Genomic DNA, 22,953 nt, shown 5'->3' with positions numbered 1-22,953 from the left:
AGCAATTGTAACTGCTTCTGTAAATTTTGCAGAATTACTTTTTTGTTATGCCTGCCATTAGTACCATCCTATGAAGAATTTTAATATTGCTTTCATACTTCTAAATCAGAAACAAAGTGTTTAACGTCTTCCACTTTGGAAGGAATGATCTTTTTATGTCCTGCTTTTCCGCATAATCAACAACAACTCACAAATAACCTTTCCTTTTTGATCGTTAACTAAGGTCCTAGGTCCCTATTGAGCTTTGGTGCCTGAGTGAATGGTGCTTCGATCATATTCTTCTAGTCCCAGGCTCTCCGGTTTTACCCGTCTCAAGTAATAGGACCTCTGTCTTGGACGCACTGGACGAGCCAGTTTTACTGGCTTCGGACGTCTGAATGGTAGTCTGAGATGTTTCTTCAAGTAAAGCTGACGTGCTAAAGCTCGCTGGGCACTCCTGTATCTGCTGTATTGTCTAGAGAGGCTAAAAACACAGTCACATAGTGAGCATAGCGGGAGAACTAGCTAGTACATGGCTCCTTCAACGTTTGATGACAATGTCAACTATGTCACGGTATTTTAAGCCGAAAAAAAACGAAGATGGCTTCGACTGACGAAGAAATGTAAAAAATTTGCCAATTTTTTCAAGATGCTTTGTCCGTGACGCAGCATTGATTTGTCACACAATGTGTAGCTTACCTATTCACTACTGATTTCCTAGCCGCGCAGCAGGCGTTGTCACAACTTGGCGCGCAGTAAGCTGGGCACGAGGGATGACAAGGATTCTGCACGTATTGTGTTGCACAGCACTGTGGGCTGCACTGCGGGTAACACGAAAAATGACACGATCCCGGGCATGTGATGCTGGGACTAGCAGACACTGGAGCCACGGCGGCTGGAGCAGCAGACACCGGAGACACGAAGGCTGGAGCAGCGTCGTCTGCATCCATCATACCAGAACAACAGTCGGCATCGCAGTCCGGGAAGCAGTCGTCGTCACAGGTCCCAGGGCATGATGGGAGCACGGATGGTAGGACACGGGCAGGGGGGTGGTACTTGTGAGGGTGGAAAGCACAGCATGTCACAGAGCACCCTGTAGGGAAACAGATGTTCGGTTTGGAGCAGGGTTGTGCACACACTCCGACGTTTGGTCTTTCTTGTATTGGTCTGTTGGGTCTCAGATATCCCGCGGGAAGAGCAACTGAAATTAGAAACAAGCTTGCTGATACATTTTATGTTGTTTCGTTAGTTTGTTTAAATTTCATGGCGTTATCTACGATAACAGTAAACGGTAGAATTTATATTTAATAACGGCAAAAGTAAATCTATAGCTCCGAACAAGATCCCTTATGGGTAAAGGGCGAAAAGAAATTGGCGAGCAGAGCGAACCGGAAAATGAAATCGGAAAGCCGAGTTCTCGGAAGGTAGCTAACCTGCTAGATATTTCTACCCAGACCGCGCTCGGCTTGCTCCTCGCTCCGATTTTTTTCTCTCCTTACCCCTCTAGGGAGCCTGATAGCAGGAAAAGTAAATCCGTTCATGCTATCGACTCTGCTTTTTGCAAAAATGCCGCGCTTTTAAGTCACAAGCAATGTACCCAGTCATCAGTCATCCCTCACGGTCCTGCATGCATCCTGAGCAACAAAGGAAATAGGAGACGGCTGCGCGCAGACTTACTTGTAAGTAATGTAATGCAAGTGATAAATTGCAAGTAACTGAATGTAATGGTGTTTACTGAAACCCTGGATAACAGCGAGGCATAAGTATCTTACCAGCCGTTAGGTATCTGGGTGCGACAGCCATGCTCCCGAGTTTTCCTGAGAGCAGTGCCAATGACAGCCGGTTGAGATGGCCTGGTGTGTCTTTCTTGAAAAGCAGTCCTAGCGTGGCAATCACACTGCCATTTCTACATTTGTAGATAGAAAACTTTAGTTTAACAACCCGTCCACGTATATACTGGGTGTTCATCCAATAGCAGATATATTTTTGTACGTTTTGGCTTTCTGTACACAAACATATCATGTAAGCGGGAATATTAAATAACTCATGTGGGTATTTGTCACCACTGAACGAAAAATCACAAGGATTTGATTGTTTTTACGTTTGAAAAAGTGTCTGAAACATTTTTCAAGTCTAATGTCTTACCTCAGCGATATAAGTTGAACTTCTTCGAATTCGTCATCATCATCGAACAGATCGAGAATCTAAGACAGAACCATTAGCACAAACAACAAAAACAGGGCATTAACAGGGTGGTTTCTATGCCAGTAACACCCTTTATGGTAAATGAAACACCACAAAAATCCTTTAACTGGACCCAACTCTCTAAAAACTATATCCTGCATAAAGATACTGTTAGCATTAATTTAGCCTGGGACGTACATGAAAGCGTTGTGAGGGGAAATCTAACATTTACACTGACATTGAGCAGCCAATTTTTTTCAGTGAGAAGCACAAGCCCTTTGCTACAATTCAATCGAAACAAATATGGCAAGTCTCTGATAAGTCAATGTTTTTTTAACAAGGAAGTAAGGTACCTTGACAAAGAACACACTGGAGGACAGGCTCGGATCTCAACTTCTGAATCTCTAGCTAAACACACGAACCATTATACTTACAGATCTGGTCACGTTTCTTTTGACTTCTTCAAAAGCCAAACTTCCTGGAACCCTCATCTGGTCAGTGTAGCGAATTTTGGTGAAACGAATCTCTATTCGAAAATCTTTACCTGCAAAGTAAATGGTATTTAATTTATTACTGAGTAAGTATTTCATTAAAGCATGGAAAGCGCGTTGGAGACTTTGAATGTAAGCAAACTTTGATGGAATATTCAGTCCAGTATTGTCCAGTTTTTTCCCATGCTTATGCCTGAACTAATGATCTTGTAAGACAACATTGTCAATTGCTGATTGCCTTAAATCGATTGATTGTTGACCGTCATGTATTTTCTTTGGTTATGTATTTTCAGAGCTTTGGTTAAAAGAACTCTTCGACTGAACAATGCTTTCCATTTTCAAAGTGCGACCGATCGAACCAGCAGGAACTGACCATTGTAAAATGGAACGACATTTTCCGTTTAATCCGGCCGGGCTAACCGAGTGGAACGGTCCTTTCCATTTTGCATTCCTTTCCCCAGTTTGTCGCATCTGTGGGAAGCTATTGAACAAAAGTAAGACAACTGAACAATTTTTCAGAATGGAACGGTTAATTTCGGTCCAACCGGTCAACTGAAAGTGGACCACCTCCAGAGGTTGCCCCGAATACATAGGCGTACGAGGCGGGGGGGCGAGGGGGGGCTGCAGCCCCCCCAGTGCCAAAATTTTTCGGGCAAAACGCTAAAAATTCGGGCAACAAGCCAGAGAAAAAAATAGAAAATAAGCAGACAAATCTCAAAATTACAATCAAAACGAATTATATCAACAGAAAAAAATATTGGAAATATACCGAACTTTGTGGTTCAAAAGTCCAAATTTCTCATTAATCTGCTTTCGTTTCCTTTTGCAATTGCTATAATCATACTCGGTTTTCTCGCAAATTCTGCACGATTCAGCTGCAATCAGCTTTTCCATAGTTTGAACGTTTGCGAGCGGTGGACCCAAAAACAAAGCTGCGATACGGTTACAAATGTAAGGAAGCTAATGCTTTTGACTCAAATGAGCTCAAAACTTTCAACAATATGTTTCAACACGTTCATCTTCTAAATGTTTCACGCATTTTAAATAACTTTCAAGTGGGGGAAAAACAATGTAAATTGCCTCCCAAAAATACTTTTATTTTTGCTGAACTAAAGTGAATAAATAAAAATTTCCGAAGAAAAAGTATTCAGTGCACGTCACAAGATTAATTTAACGCACGTTCTGTTGTCCTTTTCTTATGCCTGTTTATTCGGCTTTCAACCCATGCCATTTTTTTTTTTCGGGCAACAAGGTCTCCGCCCCCCCAGGTCCGAAGGTGCCCGTACGCCTATGCCCGAATATTCCGGTCAGACCAAACCGAAATGGACCTTTCAATTTGACTTCCGACCGAAATTTCCGAAATATTTGGCTTAATGGCCCATGAACTTCTTTCAACCAAACAGGTTCGATTCTATGTGCTTTTTCTTCGACTTCTGATTAGTTCAATGCGTTTATTGCACTTGCGATGATTGGCTTAAATGATCGTCTTGGTTTTTGTTTTATGACGATCATTAGAAGTCACTCTACTTAGTGTAGATAACAGATAAAGAGTCGCCAAGTGTGACCATAGCTAGTAAGACTATGTCGGCTCTTACCCTCTCTCTTCAATTTGTCGGCAATGAAGAATTCGTTTTACAGCCAATGAACGCTAATTGGCCTTTTCAATTGTCTTTTCAATGTTTTAAGTTCTTATAATCTCCATTTGTGGAAACGCCGTAGTCACAGGCTCATGTTCGATACCCTAAGTAGGTTGTTGCGTGTATATTTTTCTAAGGAGAAGCCATAAACAAAGAATGCGCTGTTACCTCGCTTTGGTGTGAGTAGAGCAATCGCAGGAGGCAGCTTTATCAGGGTTGGTACAGGTTTCTTCCCGGAAATTTTAGCAATCTCAGGTAAAACGTATGTCAGGCTGGGTGGTTTATCGCTCTTAGGTGGTCCATCATTTTTAGGTTTCTTCATGGGAACGTTAGCATTCAATAGCGCTTTGTCTGTCAGGCTTGGTGGTTCTTCACTCTTTGTCGGCAGTTCATCATTCATTGGCAACTTCGCAAAGGTCTCAAGTCTCGCATCTTTTTCTTCCTGGCGTTCATAACTTGTCGCCTCCTTAGCGCTACTGCTCTCCTCGATTCCCGGCCTCACTTTTGCCTCAAGGGGACTGGAACTTGCATAACTAGGATTTGAATCACTAAACTCAGATCCTGGATTTAGATGTGGTCTAAAATTCATGGAATTGACGTCAGACCCTTCATATAATGGTGCAGCTTGTACAGCTTCGATGTTACTGTTCTTTGGCTCTGAAGAACTTAGCTTTCTGTTTGGCTCACTAATCTCAGAGCTTGGTCCTTCATTTAGGCCAGTCGAACCCGCATCCGCGTTGTTAATAATGGATCCTGGCTCAGTTAAACCTTCTTGCAAAGAGCTTGGCGCTTGTTTCATTTCATTAACTCCATCATTTGGATTTGGTTGTATGTTCTCTGACTCATGCGTTTCAGGTCGTGAACTTGAGAAGCTCGTCTCAGGCTCTCTGCCGCTTTCCAAAGGTGGACTCTGATTCGTTCCAGACTCCGCATCAGCCTGTTGAGGAGGAGGGAGGTTTGGTGCTGTCGTGCTCTCCAAACCAGTGGTACTTGGATCGTACTTAACCTCCTTAAAAAACACCTGGTTTTGGTCTTTACTGGGCTGTGTGTTTGACGATTCGCCTTGAACTGAAAGAAAGTGTCAATTAAAGTATATTAAAGTTAAAATTAAGGATTTCCTTTGCATTAGAAGCTGCAGAATCCAGTTGTTTATCATCATTATCATCATCATCATCATCATCATCATCATCATCATCATCATCATCATCATCATCATCATCTTTACCCGTATGTGGAATTGGTGGGGATTTGGGGAGGGGAAAATCCACACCGACCAAACGTTTTAATCAGGACCGTATTTACAATTTTATTTATTGCCAATCTTTGTTCGAAGTGCAATGTTCTATGAGGACATTATTGCGTTTATGTGGAAAAGATGGATGGGGGAGAGCTTATAACAAGAATATTTTTGTCATTATTAGGACGATAGGCCTCTAAACGGTACGGCGGTGTCAAATGTGTCTAACGTTGTTACACATCGACGTTTGACTCGAAAATTTACAAACATTTAGTTACAGTATGGCACGACTCCCTTTCCATTATTTAGGATGTTTTGGTGCGAAACGCGAACATTTCCTGCTTTAATTATTAACTATTCGGCAATTCTTAACTAGGACTTTCTTACCAGGAGTGGTGTTAGGTTGATTATTGTCCTTAGCCTCCTGACTGCCCACGTCAGAATGTTGTTCTGTGATATCCGGGACATTGTCGTTGAATTTACCGTCGACGTTCCCGCGGGGACTGTAGCGAGCCACCAGAAAGAAGTTCCCGGATTTACTCTGAGCTGTACCAATTCCAACCTCCTTAGAGTCCCGCCAAACTAACTGGCTAAAATGATCTGTGAAGAGATACATCGATGGGTAGTTGTTTTTATTAGCGTATATGTAGCTGAAAATCAACATGCTTATTTAACCTGACCGTTTGTAAGTTTTGAAACAGCCAGGCCTAACATAGGTGAACTCTGCATAGAAACCTAGTGGCCCAAATCAGGCTAAAACTTATCCCAGTTCCCGTAGAATGAAGTGACTAGGAGTATTTCAATTCCCCTCTGGCTGGGATGCTAGTCCATCGCAGGGTTACCCCCAACATTAAATTCACTGGTACCCATTTATACACCCAGGCCGAACATAATACCACTTAAAGTTGAACTCCAACCACAGGTCCAGATCTGGAGCCCGCCCATTTTGGTCCGGAACCCTGGAGACCTAAACCCCTTTGGGACCCTGTGTACTAAAGTTACTCACTGGTACTTTCATCTAGATGTGGAGACCTAAAGTCATAATTTTTGCCTTCTTGGTACCAATTCTTAACAGCTCGACCACAAGCTTGCTCGGGGTCACCACCGTACATGTAAAACAGGTTTTCCCCATCAGGCGTTGTGGAGTCGTGCTGGAGTTGGTCTATTGCTGCAAGGTGATTGGCCCATTTTTGTGCGTTTACAGCGATGTCTGCTGACCAGCTAAGGGCTGGAACTCCATGACGGGCTCGGTACTCGTTATGAGCGTCCAAGCAGTCCTGTATGAAAGAACTCTGAAAAGAATAGACTGGGAACAACAAAAACAAAAAATGATAAGCAAGAACTAGAGGATAATAAACTTCTTTCTTGCATTCCAGGCCGAAAATTAGCAAAATTCGACAACGCCTATCTCTGAACGCTGACCTTGCTGACGGTCAATCAGGATACAGCACCGTGGCCACTGTTTAGAAATTTTTGGTTATCGAATTGAAAAAATCTTTATTTGCAACTTTCGTCAAGTAAGCAATTTAAAATGATCTCGAATACGAATAATTTGGCTTCATAGTTATAATCAGAATTCTCGATGTATCTGAATAGGAAGCAGACAACATGCAATAGCCCTATGGCTACAACGCCATTTTGAGATTACCCATTATAGAAATATACATGAACACCCCGATAAATTTCTGATGCAATATACTTTTTAGCTGAAGTGATCCAGTTAGGGAATTTCTGTAAAATTACTTAGTTTCAGTAAAACAGTTTAATTGATCTCTGTTATGCCCGATTTCCAGCTTAGAGTACCTTAAACTCCACTTGTGAACTATTACTAATATTTACTGAAATAGGTTAAGGGGTACGTTGGTCGTATCCATGTGAAAGCATTTCCAATTTCATAGGTTGTATTTACGTAGAAAAATCGCAGACACTGGATGTCGCTGTTATTCTTTGTGTCCACCCCTTTCTGTTTCTAAATATTATTGTTTTAAATGAATACACAATTTGTAGGTTTGTTTTTAGTACTCTAACTGGCAGGTCATTAGAATTCTTTACACCAACCCAATTCGTACGAATCACAACGAATGGCAAATATCGTGAGTTTCAACAAGTTACAACGTAGAGAACTTACCTTTAGATACACACAATAAAACGCTCACAAGAAATTCTATCTTCATTTCTGATCTAAATGAGAAAACCCCATTGGTGAAGGAACGACGAAAGGAAAACATTCATTATTGATAACTTGAACACAAACTCCGTGACAATACCTGCCACATTTGATTGTTTGTTCGGGTATTCTATTGTATAAAAACTACTGGAATATAAGGATTCTTTTAAGCGCAATAAACGCTTGAAAAAGGTCAGACAATCGGAGCATGCTATATAACGCAATGTTTTGGAATGGAATACCTTAAAATATCCCACAAGTGACTTTTTCTGTACCAAGGCTGGAAATACATTGCATATTTGGCAGCATGCAAAGCGGCAGTTTGGGTTCCACAGAGTCAACTGCGGCACCTCTGCTTTCTTCATGAACTCCCTGCTGACTCCTTTAATCTTGACTTGCACAGTTGGGATATAGTCAAACTTGACTTGACATATTCCCTTCCACTCCACTCCTCGTGGAGCATAGGTCCATGGAAACCACCCGCCATCTCGATCTGCTGCCTTACTCACCGCGTCGTCCACGAACCTCCTCCAGCCGTTCCTGAGACGTCCTTGGCTATATGGTCAAACATTTTCCTAAAATCCTCTGAAGTCATCGGCAGACCTATCGGAAACGTTGGACCGAACCCGGGCCGATCATTACAAAGTTTTTAAGTTATTTGTGCAAGTTATCTGAATATGGAAGAGTCGTGGGATGAGATGATCGTGCAGTACTTTCTCGTAATATAAAGTCAACATGTCTCACATGCCGACCTATATTTTTCTTTGGCAGTAGACTTACTTGACTTATTGCCATAACCCTATGTGGGTATAGGGCCGGAAAAATCATTTGGAGTCAGGCTGCTCCCCATGTAACATTGCTTATTAGAATTTCCGGTTTCCATAATCAATAATTTTTTACGGGATGGGGGGATTGGCCCCATGCCCAACCCTCAACCTGGAGGACCAGGGTTTTCGGTCAGGGTGTCCTTCCCTTAGCCACAATATCCCGTTATTTGAAAGGCGCCGGTGGAGTCATCAGTGGAGTCCATTGCATTCATATTACGAATGCAAGTGCCCCATCATCATCATCATCATAAATTTTATTTAATCTCTTTATTTAATCTCCCCAAACATGAGTCAAACCTATCACATGCCGATAAGTACTTCGGATGCTCTGTCATTGAGCTATCGAAGACTCGCTGTGCCTCAGGTCATTCGAAAATTTCTAGAATCGTGTTTAGTTGGTGTGGCTCAAATTAATTTTCAACCCCAAGAACAACTTAAACTTGTTTCTGCGCCTTTCTACCTCCACGTTAATGCCATTATTTTATAAGGAAGTCCTTTCGGTGCACTGACAAACCAGATACAGTGAAACAGACACAAGGCATGTACATCATGATCCACTTCTTTTACACATTTATACCCCTAGCTTGTTTTCAATTATCCCTTAAACTAATCCTGTTATCCCTTATCCCTTAACTATTTTTCCCGTTATCCCTTATCCCTAAAATTATTTTTCCCGTTATCCCTTATCCCTAAAATTATTTTTCCTGTTATCCCTTATCCCTAAAATTATTTTTCCCGTTATCCCTTATCCCTTAACTATTTTTCCCGTTATCCCTTATCCCTAAAATTATTTTTCCCGTTATCCCTTATCCCTAAAATTATTTTTTTCTGTTATCCCTTATCCCAAAAACCCCTAACAGTGCCTCACCCCTCGAGGGTGCAGCTCCTTTAAAACTCACTCAGCAGTGGCCTGTTTCAGTTAGGCATTTCAACTGTGAGGAAGACAAACAAAGCGCTGTCATGTCTTTCCTACTTACTTAGGGACTGTGCAATAACTAACAGGAGGTGTAGGAGGGGGAGGTGTTTAGCGAAAACTAGGGGAGGGGTGTTCGGAGAAAACCAGAAAGAAAGGTGGAGTTTGACAGGATAGAGAGGCACAAACAAAGATGAATAACTCAATATGGGCATGTTTTTTTAATTTGTTTGTATTGCTTGAAACAACAATAACTGCATGTGCGTAATTCTTGCCAGATCGGGTATATTTTACAATTTGATAAAATCAGTTTGACTTTCATGTAACACTGAATACCTCACAATTTTGCTGACCTGTCTTTCCCTGGCCTTCTTTGAAGGAAACTACTTATCAGCGACAATTGTGCCTGACAGCTGCTAAACTTCATTTCAAAATTTGGATGAATAACAGACAACCGACAAAAACGACTCATCATTTTACTGCATTAAATTTACCTTTGAAACCGATGGTTGGAAGTATGTTGCTTCACCAAACTGCTCATTTAACATGAAGAAGTAAATAGAAGAGCATATTGCCCTTGTCGTTTTAAAATAGCTTCGGGAACTTGTTGTTTTAATTTTAAGGAAAGCAAGGAATAATCTTTGACTGCTTTTTCGAGTGTTTTACCTGTCTTATTGCACAACAGCCGAACGATATTAACTTATGGCACTTTGGGCGGGTCATGTATGTGAACTGACATGTTTTTGATTTGTAGCTATTTGTTTAAGCCGCGATAGCATTAAAATACAGGCCGGATTAATGTTTGAATTCGTTGTATCGTTGTATTAAAGATTTGATTCCTCTCGTGAAAGAAAAATGTTTTGAAATCGTTTAATAATGCATTATACCAGTTGTAGATTCGTTTTCTTCACTATCGAGTTAACTGATGTAATCCAACTCCGGATTCTGCCCGTACTGAGAAAACTTCTTGCTACCGCTTCTGAAACTTCTCTTCTCTGTTTCATTGCCGAGAAAGCTCGGCATAAATCGGCTTTAATCCGTAATGGATGATACTTGGTCAACAATTTGCTTATTGGTCCTGTGGATTTGCTGTTTGCATGGTAAGAAATTCTTAACCATAAATATTTTTCCATGTACCGTTGCTTTTGTAAACAAACGCAATTTTTGGCTACCCTACCTCCTAGTGAATCGATAGGCAAATATGTATCGCCAAGTTAACCAATTTTGCCGTTCTACCGTAGCTCTAAGATCTATATTTGAACACAAACTTGTCTTTTTACGCTTGATAGACTCCTTGCTAGCTTGGCTTGTCGTTAACTGCTGGTGGACTGAATTGTAGTGTCAAACTGGGTTGCGCTTGAAAAGACAAAAAATAGGTCACCAAGGGTGACATGAGTCTAATGCCGTATGGCATAGTGATACAGATTGCGCGGTTTTCGTAAGCCGGTTAAAATTGGTTAGAGGTTTGTGTTCGTGAGTTTAATTTAAAATGCTTATAGCAAGCTAGGGGCATCGTGGATGATTATGGATGAAAACGAAACAGTCATAAATGTTATATGCTTCACAAAATTTAAAGTATGAACAGGAGTTGATGTTACTTCTTCCGTATTGTCCGTAAAAGCAGAAACGATTAAACATTTGGACAAGATTGCGTGACGATTTACAAAAAGCATGTTCATTACAACAAGGGTTGAAGAACTTCACATCGTTTTCTTTCAGATTTTTCACCATTTTGATGATGACTCTTGAAACAGATTTTGCAATAAAAGCACTTGAAATAGTGACTGTTACTCCATTGTACTGTAAGCACTTAGTGACAGATTTTCCTAAAAACGGGTGTAAATGCTCACGTCAATATAATATGACCTTTTGAACGCTGGAAACTAGGCAATTATTATCGAGCTACCATACACAGGAGCGAAGACTGTTTATCATGATGTACAAATTTCGCGAATCATCACTTCCATATCAATGTAACCATTTTATGATTTTTCTAGCTGTAAGAAGAACTTAAGATCTCTGAGAGTCGTAAAAGCATGAAATTCGATTTCAGTGTATGGCAAAGGCCGGCGGGACAGTGTAAGGGCCTGTTTACATGGAAGGCGGGTGCCCCGGCTAACCGAGTTACCCGGCTAACCGAGCTACCCTGGGCGAGCTAACTTTTCATACGTTTCTTAAGAAAACGTATTGAAGCCTTTACATGCTAGAAGGGCAACCCGCCTTGCCGGGGCACTCGGTCTACTTGCCCGGGGCACCCTTCTAGGCGGGATAGCTTTTTGCCATGTAAACGGTTATGCCCGAGCTATCCCGGCTTGCCGGGATAAGTTTTCGCGCGTGTTTTTAAACTAAATTTGAAGTTAATGGCATAAAATGTATAAATTCTGGACCCAAACAGTGCTATTTGATCAAAATTAGTTTTATCGGTCGGCTGGAAATATTTCTTTGAGCAACAGCTAATTAATTCGAAATTTTCGTGGGAATGATTATCCTACTTCACGACACAACAAATTTAATTTCAATTTGGCGGCTAAATACGGTTGAATTTCGATTGAATTTCGCCAAAAATGAACGCAGTAAATTTCTGAGAACTTGCACATCAAATTAAAATAGGTTTGAAGACGAAAAGCCTTGATTATTCAGTAAAAAGTCATATTTTTCTTCAATCATTTGGAGCTACATTGTTTTCCCACGCCGTGACACGCTTCAATGACGCTGTCTCATCTCGGGTAGAAGGGTTGTGAATTCTACATGTAAAGGCGGGCTAGGTTTTATCCCTTCTAGCCGGGTAACTCGGTTAGCCGGGGCACCCTCCCTCCATGTAAACAGGCCCTAATACTGCAAAGCGGCCAAACAAACGCATTTTGATTTAGTCGCGTAACTTGATTTACATTTATCCATGTACATCTTTTATTTTTTGAAGGTTTTTGTTTGCACTGTAAAGAAAAAATTGGTCAAAATTCGAATGACTTAAATACAAAAACCGAGGTAAAGTTTTCTATTTTTTAAAACAAAATAAATATTTGGTCGCATTGTGTAAATAAACGCGAGTCGCCGTCGAAATATTTTTTCTCAAAGACGTCTTGCTTTTTAAGCAAGACGAAAACACAAGTGCTTAACTGAACTGAAAACGAAGATTTATTTTCACAAAAAGCTTACAAATGTCTTAACTGGAAAATTATTTCGTCCTGTTCAAGTGTTGAATAATCGTGACTTGAGAAAGAACTTTTAATTATGCGTGGGAACACGTGTCGCTGATTGGCTGTTTTTAATTGAAACTAATCGTGCGTGTCCGTACGGAGTCCGTTCTTGCAGCTGATCATTGTTTTCTACATTACAGCGAACGATTATCGATCCCGAACCATTCCCTTGGGATTGCTAACAGCTTTTTCCATATAACAAAGAGTCTAATGCGCATGCGCAAAGCGCACGCAAGCATTAGACTCAATAATGCGCATGCGCAAAGCGCACGCAAGCATTAGACTCAAAAAGTATTCAGGGTCAACAAATAATAAATTGTAAAAAACGGTCGAATTTAAGTGCAATGACCGGGCTAAAGAGTAAACGGGAGAAAACATACGTAGGGGAATCGATCTAGCTGATGCGACACTCTTGTATGGCCCCGGGTACTTGTAAACTGTTAGTTGCTACTTTTAACCAATGTATGTCCCTCTCGAGGTATCCATGGAGCTCCATACCCCAGCTCGTCTAATAGCGCCGAACCACCGGGGGCTATGAAAGTGGTAAGATAATATTTACTCTTTTCTAAGTTTACAAGTGTGCGGTATCTAACAAATAAGAAAAAGGAAAAAGCTATGCAAAGATCGACGTACCAGGCAGGTGCGCAATCGCTATAAACTTAAAAACTCCTTATTTCTACGACCGTTGTTATCGAAACAATCTCACCTCACACCTACTTACTTCCATGTCCCCTAGAGCCTATCTAAATGGCGAGTTTGGACAAAACTGATATCGAGAAAAATACAACGTTAGCAAAAAGTACGTTAGATTTGAAGAGATTTATACCAATTGTGGATATCAAATGCAACGTACTTGTTGCAAACCAAGAAAAGCCCAGCAAAACATCTCAGACTTTAATTATAATTACTACTGTGGAATCTCGATTTCTCGAACTCCCCGAACCAAACGTCGTTTCTCTTAGATTTCTTCACATTGTCGAACACGATCCACGATTTCTCGAAACAATTTTCTTTTCCCACTCCACTGTACCAGACCACGTGAGCGCATCCAACGCAGTCAACCAAACGGTTCTTGGTTCTGAGATTAACAAGACCAACTTAAGTCTTTCGTCTTGTTTCCAATGGATGCTCGTCCTGAGAATTAGAACCAGAAGAAATTTGGCAAAGTTGCAATTGTGTTATGTGAACCTTGAAGCTTAGTTCGGATTTTAGTTAAAGATCACCTCAAATCGCCGACTGATCGCCGACTGATCGACCAATTTCCGTATTATATAGGTGTCCGTAAGGAGAGGTTAGATATGTAATGCCTGTTATTTGCTGGTCATCGACAATTCTCAGTATCATAGTTAGTAGATATCAGTATTGTTTCACGTTTTTACCAGCCTGTATCATGTGTTTCAAAAAGGGAATCCATTGTTTAGATACCAAAAATATTCGAACTGCAGCAGAAGCGGGAAGCTTATTCTGCTGCGAATTAAATGAAGCTATTTCCTTGATATGAGACTACTAGTTTTTACGAAAGGAAAAAAATAATTAATGGAAGATCTTGTTTGCATGTTATCGTACGTAAGGGTGATACAGTTAAACTTTTACTATTATTTTGTCGCTTTTGTTCTCAGCAAAATATAATTGTGTGTGAAGGTCAGAAAGCATACGTGTCATGTTCGAGCATTTTCGATGAAATCACAGTCATGGAAACGATGTACGGCCGTAAAAATCCATCCATCTGCGTGCACCCGAGCATTCCTTCAAGTACAGTCTGCCAGGAACAAGAGACGCAGATTAACGCTCAGATCAAAGGTCTGTGTGAAGGAGAACACACTTGTGAAGTAGCAGCAAACAATGAGTTTATGGCGAAGGCTGGAACAACAATCTGTCCTAATGTGTACAAATACTTGGAAATAAAATACAGGTCAGTTTCTGTTTCCATGAAGTATTTGCACATTAAAATCCTGGCTATAGATGTATTTCTTGACGTGGGAAAATGTCATGTTGCATTCATCTGAGGGAAACAGGGGTCTATGGGTAACCCATTTTAAGGGGGTTCCTTCTTTACAGATCTAGGGCAGTTGCTAAGGAATTGCTACAGATGGTTTTTGGTGGCAATCTATTTTGGAGCGTTTGGTGAATTTTTGGTGAGAGGAGAGACTTGATGACCTATTCCCGGCTGAATGCATATGTTCCGGCTTCACAATAGAGTGATACTTAAATGGTTCCCGTTTTTATTTACCTGAAGATTTTCAGCAGCAGGATATCATTTGGATTGTGTTGTGAAATGAAACTTGATTTACAGATTGTAAAGAGTAGGGCATGGAGTTCCCGGTGTTGTGGTCTGGTCTTTGCCCATCGTGCTGTGTACTGCTGAAATGCTTGGAGATATTAGCTTAGGAGAGATTAGGATTAGAGCACAATTTGTTTAATTTTGCTTCCATAGTTTTATGGTACCACAAACCGATTTCCAAAAGTTCAGTAGGTCCAATGGGAGAACGAGTTTTTTCTTTTCCAAGCTTTCGCGAGTTTTTTCAAGTCATCGAAACAAGGAAATACGTTTTCTATTTCGTTGACGAAATGATCGCTTCATATAAACTTTGGGTTGCGGGTAAATGTCTTCAACCAATCACATCACGCGTTTTTCTTGTGTATTGATAGGTGCACACCACGAACATATTACCCAAATGTAGACGGTGGACCAGATAACAGCCAATCAGTTAGTGAAGTCATAACTGCTGGCGCGGGAGGCCTGGGCTCATCTTCTTCGGTTTCCACGGTAACATCGTCATCGTCCTCTTCTACTTCTGTACCGGAAATTACTGTTCAAGAACACGAAAATACTCAACCAGTCACAACTGCTACGTCACAAGCATCGGTTACACCAATCGATACCCACAATGGCAAGACACCCGGAAATGACATCACTGAGGAATTCTCCCAACCGGAAGGCCCAACTGACGTCATAACAGAGACCTTCCCAGCCAACACAGCGTCATCAGAACCGGCGGAAGTGAACGAAACGTTTAAAAAGTCAGAGACTCCTACGCGACCAGCGGAATCTGGGGACGAGCCAAGCGAGGACGAGAGTGCCTCAGGGGAAGGGGGTGAATTTGAAGAACAACGCGATGTTGTGTACGATGCGGACAGAAGATGAACGGAGGACTATACTGTTTGTTTCTAACTGGGAAGTTGTTGACACTAAGACGTTTGAAAACAGGCTGGCATAAAAACTGTCTGTCAAAAATAGGTCATTCTCACGTGACCGGTTCTTGCGTGGGCTTGTGCTATTTTACAGTTGTCAAGTTTTAAACAGCGTTTGCTGTGCTACATGACAGTTAAGCTTAAATTCGAAATTATAAAAAAAAACTGGCTTAGTGAAATACATGTTTGTCTTAACATTATTAGAAAAGAACATAACACAATCACATCTGAGGTATAAATAATGTTGCCTGAGACGGGATGGAGATAAAATTGTTATTGTATTTCATGCACAAAATAAGTTTTCGTTGGTTGTTATTTTGGTAATATCTTTATCATGATAATTATTTTGCACCTGTTGGAAGTATTTTACTTTCTAGTAACTTTATAAGTGTAATTTTTCAGCTAAGGCTAAAAGCGTCTTTAATTTTCTAAAGCCGGATATAAGTCTGTAAATGTTTCAATTTTGAAAAGCAGGCAGTATAACTGTAAGTCACTAACTGACCAACAGCGTTCAAATTGCACATGTACGCGCCTACGTCACTGTCAAGTGATGACAAAGTTGGTTCCAAGTTTAGGTGAACAAAGCTTAATTTAAATTCTACAGGTATTTGTCATGTTGACAAGAAATAAATTAAAGTTCTTACCAAAATTTTAATCATGGGTACGTTTTGCCTACATGGTTTAAGCATGGGCTTTCTCAGGAGAGCTTTAACATTCTTATTAAAAGGGTGATGTAAAAAGGTGTAGTTCCTAGCCACCATGAATAAGTTACTCTTATTCTTAGCGCTAGAGCACCCCTCAAATAGTTAATAACTAGAAGGGATCGTAGCTAGGTGCACAGAGAGGACATTGAACTTAAAAATTCAGACATCCTGGCCGGTTCAAATCTGCCTCAGTTTTTGACAACCAGCTGGGGTTACAACCAAGTACAGGTTTTTATTTCAACTCTTCAACTCTATGATGAGAGGTGAGTACCTAAGGTGAGATCCTTCAGAAGAGATGAGTTTATTTGTATTTATATGTCATTTCAATGTCAACGCTTATTCATTCTTATGGCATGCCTGTAAACTGGATGATTTCTCTGTGTATGCAATAACCTTATGCACTTGATGCGCTGCCTATTATATAAATGACATATCACATTGACCTCATGGTCTCATGGTCATTTTAGTTTGCAGAGATTGACTTTCCTGTTCAAAAGTCAAAAGCCATTCTTTTTGACAGAAAAAACCGTGTCGGAAAACATTTTTAAGGTAAGGGATTCCTGTGCAATGCTTTAAGTTATTGCATATTGTTTTGACTGTTTTGGAAGTTCGACTAGTTCAAACAGAACGATTCTTCAACACTTTTTCGCGACAGTTTTTGTTTACTTTTGTTCTGTTACTTTTAATTTCAACAGCAGCGATATAGCCTTCATTTCTGCAATAACCGACATTCGCACAAAAAGAAAAAGGAATTGTTGCCTCTTATCCAAACTTTTACTAATATTGCTCTACTAGTTTAAAAACTGGTCGAGATCGACAATAACAAATCGAAAAGTATTGTGGAAAGTCAAATTTTTTGTTCAGACAATTTGAAATTCTGTTTGAATTTTTTTTACGTTAGTTGAGGAATATTCGACATTTTCTTACTACGAGGAACATTTTACAAGTGGAATCTAGGACAGTAACGTCCTGTTTTCTTTCATGGCGGTCATTCCCTTAAGTCTACAAACCAGTCCTAGATTGTCATAGCGACGGGTGTCGATATGACATCACTAGAGTATTTTTGGAATTCCACGACCATTACGAACTTTCTGACCCCACCACCATGATGGACCGGAAAATGGACGACAGTTTTAATGAATGGTAATTTACCCAAATATTTAGATTTTATTATCTCAAGTGCCCGGTTTTTCAAATCAGCGAAAGACGTTTCTCCTTGCAGATCGTATTGATTGGAAACCATTTAAGTGTGAATTGAGTAACGACATATTTTGTCATTCTTGACGTGCGGTGAGGTTTGTAACTGTTGTTCCCGTTTTAGAACAATTCGTGGGTCTGACGAGTCCAGAATCTAAAGAATAAGGCGGTAAGTGATATCTCTTAAATTCAATTACAAACATTCGTAAGTATTTTCAAAGAACTTGATCGAAACAAAGTCCTAGTTTCTTGTTTAAATTATTTTATGTCTAAAACCGTAAATTGTTTGTCTAAAGCCACAGCATGTCAAGTTTCTTATAAGATCACTGGCACTTCTTATAAACATTATAAAATCAATCCGCTTTTCTATGCGGTGAATAATTTTCACCGTTTGGATAGAAACAATTTTAGGAGTTCTTATTTTATCTGAAGGTTAATTACAGTTATATGTTTGCCTGGTCTTGAAGTTTTTTTTACTTGGCGTAAGTTACGGTGGAGAACTTTAACAGGTACCAGACGATTTGGTGAACGAGCAACGTTACGGCAATTGAACATAAACATCGCTTCAAAAGGCTGGTTAATAAGGCGATTAGAAGGAAAAGTATCCACTTGTAGTTAAGATTCATATTTGAATGCAAGAGAGTTGATAGTGACAGGTTTGGTAATATTGTGACCGTCTTTGTCTTGCATGGCTGTCGTTCAAGATCGGGTCCAGGAATATAAAATGGCGTTGCAGTACTGACCGATCAGTCCACCAGCTAGTTGTTAAGCAAAAAAAAAAGGAAACTGAAGGAATTGTAATAAACGTTTCCCGCGGCCAGTTTTGCGTTTAGTTAAAAGCATTGTATGTATTCTCTCGAGAGTTGCCTGTTGCCAGTGGTGCATCGTCAACTTTAACCTCAAGGAGCTAATTTTTATATCTTAACCAGGGTGTGGTGAGGGGAAATAGGATGAAAACATATTGGATTAGTGATAGTATAACCCAGGTTCAGTGGATACATAAATTCTTTTTCGTTTGAACGTGGAAATTGACGCACCAATTTATTGCTTAAAATACTGACGAAATGTTTCACACCGATGTGATTGTTTAATTCGCTTGTTGTTTCACGCACCGTTGAAAGACGTGAAACAAAAATGGTAGAAATTAAAAGAAAACCGTCATTCTCTAAATATACCAGATACTATGGTAGCTTTATCAAGTTTATTTCGCTCAAACATGGAGCGAAGTAACTAAAACAACACATTTGACTCAGGGGTGGAGTCTTGTTGCTTGTTGTTGATCTACTTCTCAAGCGCGATTGATACTTGGCAGGTAAATATAAACATTTAAGGAAAACATTTGGTGGCAAACAACTGTCTATCAGCTGAAGCTGGCTCCTTAGCAAAATACCAGTATGTTTTTTATCAAGTTTAAAATCCCTTTACTATTTTCCTAAATTTCTTTACGTGCATCCAGTGAGTTAGCCTCCCACGCAGTCGTTTTTAGGGGCGAGTGAGTGGTCCGTCGAAAAGTTTAGCAAACACAATCACGAATTTGTTTGCTTTTTTATATCTCGAAATTAAAAAACTTTCCTCACGTATAAAATATTGTAACAATCGCTCTGATCTAGTTTGAAATGAATTTCAAACTGAAATGATTTCAGACTAGTTTGAATTGCATTTTCTTTGTTTAAGAATTATGGTAATAAACCTAGAAGAAAGAAAATACGAATCAACAATCAAGCTAGTTTGAAATCAAATTTACCTCAATACATTTTAAGCTAAAACAGCTTCCTTTACGCAAGCTAGATCTCAAGCCTACCCAGTCAAAAAATCACACTCACTCAGGATAAACTCCTATTTGACGGGTTAATCGAGTGAAGAGTTAATTTTAGGAACCGTCTTGTTTTTTTTTTCCTGTAGAACTTTTTAATCGTAGTTCATCAGGATGTGGCTGGTTGGTGTCTGTGCAGTTGTCTTGTTAAGTGCTACGGTACAAGCAACCTTGCTAGGTAAGTGAAGGGTTCATATCACCAAAAAACACAATCTCTATCAATGTTTTTATAGTACTCACAAAATTTTGAATTGCTTATTGTATCCTCTTTTGAAAGGGAAAATTTATCCTTGATTTTTTTGCCTTAAAATAGGTAATAAAATTGTAGGTTTCTGACCGTTCTGCAGGAACAGATAGACAACTTGCCCCTGTCTAGTCCTAAGCTTAGTCCCTAGGCGTTCTCTCTTGTCCTGAGCGGGCGAGGTCTCGGCGAGTCTCTCTCGGTGACGTCATTGCTCACAATAGGGTCCAGGTTTGACTGAACCGAGAACCCTAAGGGACTAGGCTGAACTTGCCCTCGTTTCCTGTGTGCGGTACAAAACCTGGGCTCGTTGTCTAATTGTTTAATGGATGTAGGCTTTTAATGAACGCAAGTAGTACTTGACTCACTCTTAGCGTTCGTTTTCAGGAAGCTGTCCGGGTAGCTGCTCTCCACAATGTTACCCAGCGTGTAACCCAATGTGTTGTTACACAGCTCAACAGTCGTCAATATATCAACAACAGCGACTGCTACAACAGCAAAAGCAACAGCAGCAACTGCAGTATTATTACCAGCCGCCAGCTCAGTCGGCTCCAGCTCCAGCCGCCTACATTCAAGCCCCTGTCGCGCCTCCTCCTGCAGCATTCTCGCTTACTCCATCAAGCTCCCGTCGCGTTCAAGCTCCCGTCGCTCCTCCTCCTTCAGCATTTGCGTTCACTCCTTCACCCTCTCCCGCTCCTGCTCCTGCCCCCTCTCCTCCTGCCCCACCCCCTCCCTGTGCGTCGTACTGTCCAAAGGAATGCTATCCGCAGTGTTCTACATCATGTTGTCAGCCCAAGCCTCCTCCGATGCCTTTGTATTTGAAGAGAAAACAGCAAGTGGCAGTGGCTTGTGAAGGACATAAACTGAAGATTAAATGTCCTAACAAGTAAGAGGTTTTCACCACATAGTCAAAGTTTTAGAACAATCAATTCTTGTTAGTCTTGAACATCTAAAAAATTCCACCAGACATATAAGGGGGATTTTAACCTGTAAGCTACTAGCGTTCCTAGTATTTTGCTTTTTAGCTAAAGGTGCCGAATATTAATTTTTTAATGTGCACGGCTGTGACTATAACTCAGTCATAAAGTGCTTTTATAAACATAGTATATTGCAATGCCTGAGCTTTGATTGGTTAACAGGCAATAGTTTATGAGCTCATATACTACTGACCACAAATATGGTAGCCGAAACGCGTTAACGAGAACAGCCGGGAGCTCAAATATTGCAATTCTTTATGTTTTTTTAATAAAACAATTATTCTACTCGCGCTACCATCTCATATCCAATGCGCGCTCGTGGAACAATTGTTAAATATACTGAGTTACCAACACAGAGCTTCTGGTTAACTTCTTCAAATCGCATTAGTTTTTTACTGATAATCTGCGCTTAATCTAAATTCTTTCCTAGGTATGACCGAATCGCATTGTACAGTACATTTTACGGCAGAGATGAAAACAAGACATGCCAACACAAAGTTCTTCCTTCCAAGGGACATTGCGTGAAGGACGAACACCGAGTAAATAAGAAGTTATTTGACTTGTGTCAAGGAGAAACTAAGTGCTCTGTGGCTGCTACTAATGCTTTTCTGGGTAAAAAGAACAATGTTATTTGCCCAGATGTATATAAGTATGCCAGAGTTGTCTACCGATGCATACAGCACCCTAAAATTGTGCCGGTGAGTTGATTTATAAAACGGTATAGTCACAAATTACGCGTAAGATGGGACATTTGTTCTCCTGACTATATAAAATGATTTTAAACGTTGCGGGCCAATTTAAAGTCATTTGCTGAGATCATTTTGAAATCAGTGGAGAAAGTGTTTACACACAAGGAAATACAATACAAAAACTGTATCATCGGGTCCCGCATATTTTTATTCACTAGAAGGCAATTCTTGGAAAAACCCTTTTAGATTTTGAGTACTTTGACTATATACATTCTTCAGCATTCATTTCACGGTTCATGTTCATGTTGACAAAAAGTGGAGTGGCTGGTGTGGAGTTTGGTATCATAGTTTCCTTAATTACTGGTCTATGAATTACTATGCCTCTGATATTTGAACGATTTTAATTTTCGATTTTTTTTTGTCTTCAGGTCTGCTCCCTACCTTGCCACAAACCCTACAAATGTTTTCCAAGATGTGACATCAGCTGCTGTACTCCCCCACCTCCCCCTCCCCCACCACCTCCTCCTCCTCCGCAGCTCCCACCAACATGTCCCGGAGCATGCCCAGCCAAATGCTTCCCAGCATGCTCACAAACCTGCTGCAGTCCACACCCACCCCCTCCTCCTGCGCCAGTGTATTATCCCATGCCACCACCAGCACTACCCGCTCCCCCGACTTGCCCTGGATCATGCCCGAGCACATGCGCACCGGTGTGTTCAGTAAGATGCTGTATCGGTAAGAGTGCCGAGCTGAATAGTATGAGGCCACTGTCTTACTCGGCGCCTCGTGTGGCACCGGCGGCTTACAGATACCGCAATTATTACCCAGCTGCTCAACCCAATAACTATTACAAGCAGTACAGGCAATACGCTCAAGCAAGGTCGCAATACCCAAATCTTTATGCAAGATATCAGGCATACAGGAGATCGTATGGAAACTGGCGGAACTATCAAAACATGAATCGCTATCAAGGCTGATTGGCTTGAACTTGACAATATGCATCAGAGGAAAAGATACGTCAAGAACAACAAAACATTTTCCATCTGGATAAAATGTTCATGCTGCAACTGTGGAAGAACTTGATATATTTGTTTTCAAACAAGTTGATTCTAGTTGAATCGTTTAAAGTAACCACAAGAACTTAACACGGCGGACAATTTAGCTCACCACTCAAGAGCAGTACCTATGCGTTTGCATCAAAACAAAATGAAAACCCACAGAGAATTCCAGCTTATTGTTAGCCTTAAAAAGTTCTCAAACTCTAAGACGAAGTGTTACCATTTGGTTCATAGATATAGAAAAGTGAAGGGAAAAAACTCACCAAAATTCCAAAAATTTTTCGAATTAAATTACTGCTGCCTCTGTTTAAGTTAGATAATAACTATTTCGGCAACACTTATTTATTAATTGTTATGATCTTTATTTTCCTTACTTAAATTACCAAGATTTACATTTCATACGTTTGTTGTGATGTCCATGTGGACTTAAATAATCAACATACTCTATAT

General features: G+C 40.4%; 3 protein-coding genes across 3 annotated transcripts; 2 read left to right on the top strand and 1 right to left on the bottom strand.

The window, feature by feature from the left end:
* Positions 1 to 8: 8 nt before the first annotated feature.
* LOC144644187 (uncharacterized) lies at positions 9 to 8,067 on the bottom strand. Its single transcript, XM_078503614.1, has 9 exons — positions 7,657 to 8,067; positions 6,535 to 6,834; positions 5,916 to 6,128; positions 4,460 to 5,359; positions 2,598 to 2,707; positions 2,125 to 2,183; positions 1,752 to 1,885; positions 679 to 1,180; positions 9 to 463 (listed from the first exon to the last, which is right to left on the bottom strand). The coding sequence occupies exons 1-9, from the start codon at positions 7,754 to 7,756 to the stop codon at positions 235 to 237; spliced, it is 2,547 nt and encodes an 848-aa protein (XP_078359740.1). The 5' UTR covers positions 7,757 to 8,067; the 3' UTR covers positions 9 to 234.
* Positions 8,068 to 10,344: 2,277 nt separating this feature from the next.
* Positions 10,345 to 16,479, top strand: LOC144641988 (uncharacterized). Its single transcript, XM_078500995.1, has 4 exons — positions 10,345 to 10,535; positions 13,111 to 13,175; positions 14,252 to 14,544; positions 15,282 to 16,479. Exons 1-4 carry the CDS (start codon positions 10,478 to 10,480, stop codon positions 15,775 to 15,777), a joined length of 912 nt encoding a protein of 303 aa, XP_078357121.1. The 5' UTR covers positions 10,345 to 10,477; the 3' UTR covers positions 15,778 to 16,479.
* Positions 16,480 to 17,433: 954 nt separating this feature from the next.
* Positions 17,434 to 22,461, top strand: LOC144644168 (uncharacterized). The gene is made up of 6 exons (XM_078503592.1): positions 17,434 to 17,671; positions 17,850 to 17,894; positions 19,628 to 19,716; positions 20,167 to 20,665; positions 21,187 to 21,454; positions 21,874 to 22,461. The coding sequence occupies exons 3-6, from the start codon at positions 19,653 to 19,655 to the stop codon at positions 22,420 to 22,422; spliced, it is 1,380 nt and encodes a 459-aa protein (XP_078359718.1). The 5' UTR covers positions 17,434 to 17,671; positions 17,850 to 17,894; positions 19,628 to 19,652; the 3' UTR covers positions 22,423 to 22,461.
* Positions 22,462 to 22,953: the final 492 nt, after the last annotated feature.

Source organism: Oculina patagonica, chromosome 2, assembly GCF_052425735.1.
Source record: "Oculina patagonica isolate OP01 chromosome 2, crgOcupat, whole genome shotgun sequence".
Classification (NCBI taxonomy): domain Eukaryota; kingdom Metazoa; phylum Cnidaria; class Anthozoa; order Scleractinia; family Oculinidae; genus Oculina; species Oculina patagonica.
Note: the sequence above shows the minus strand (reverse complement) of the source record. Positions and strands in the feature narration are given on the sequence as shown.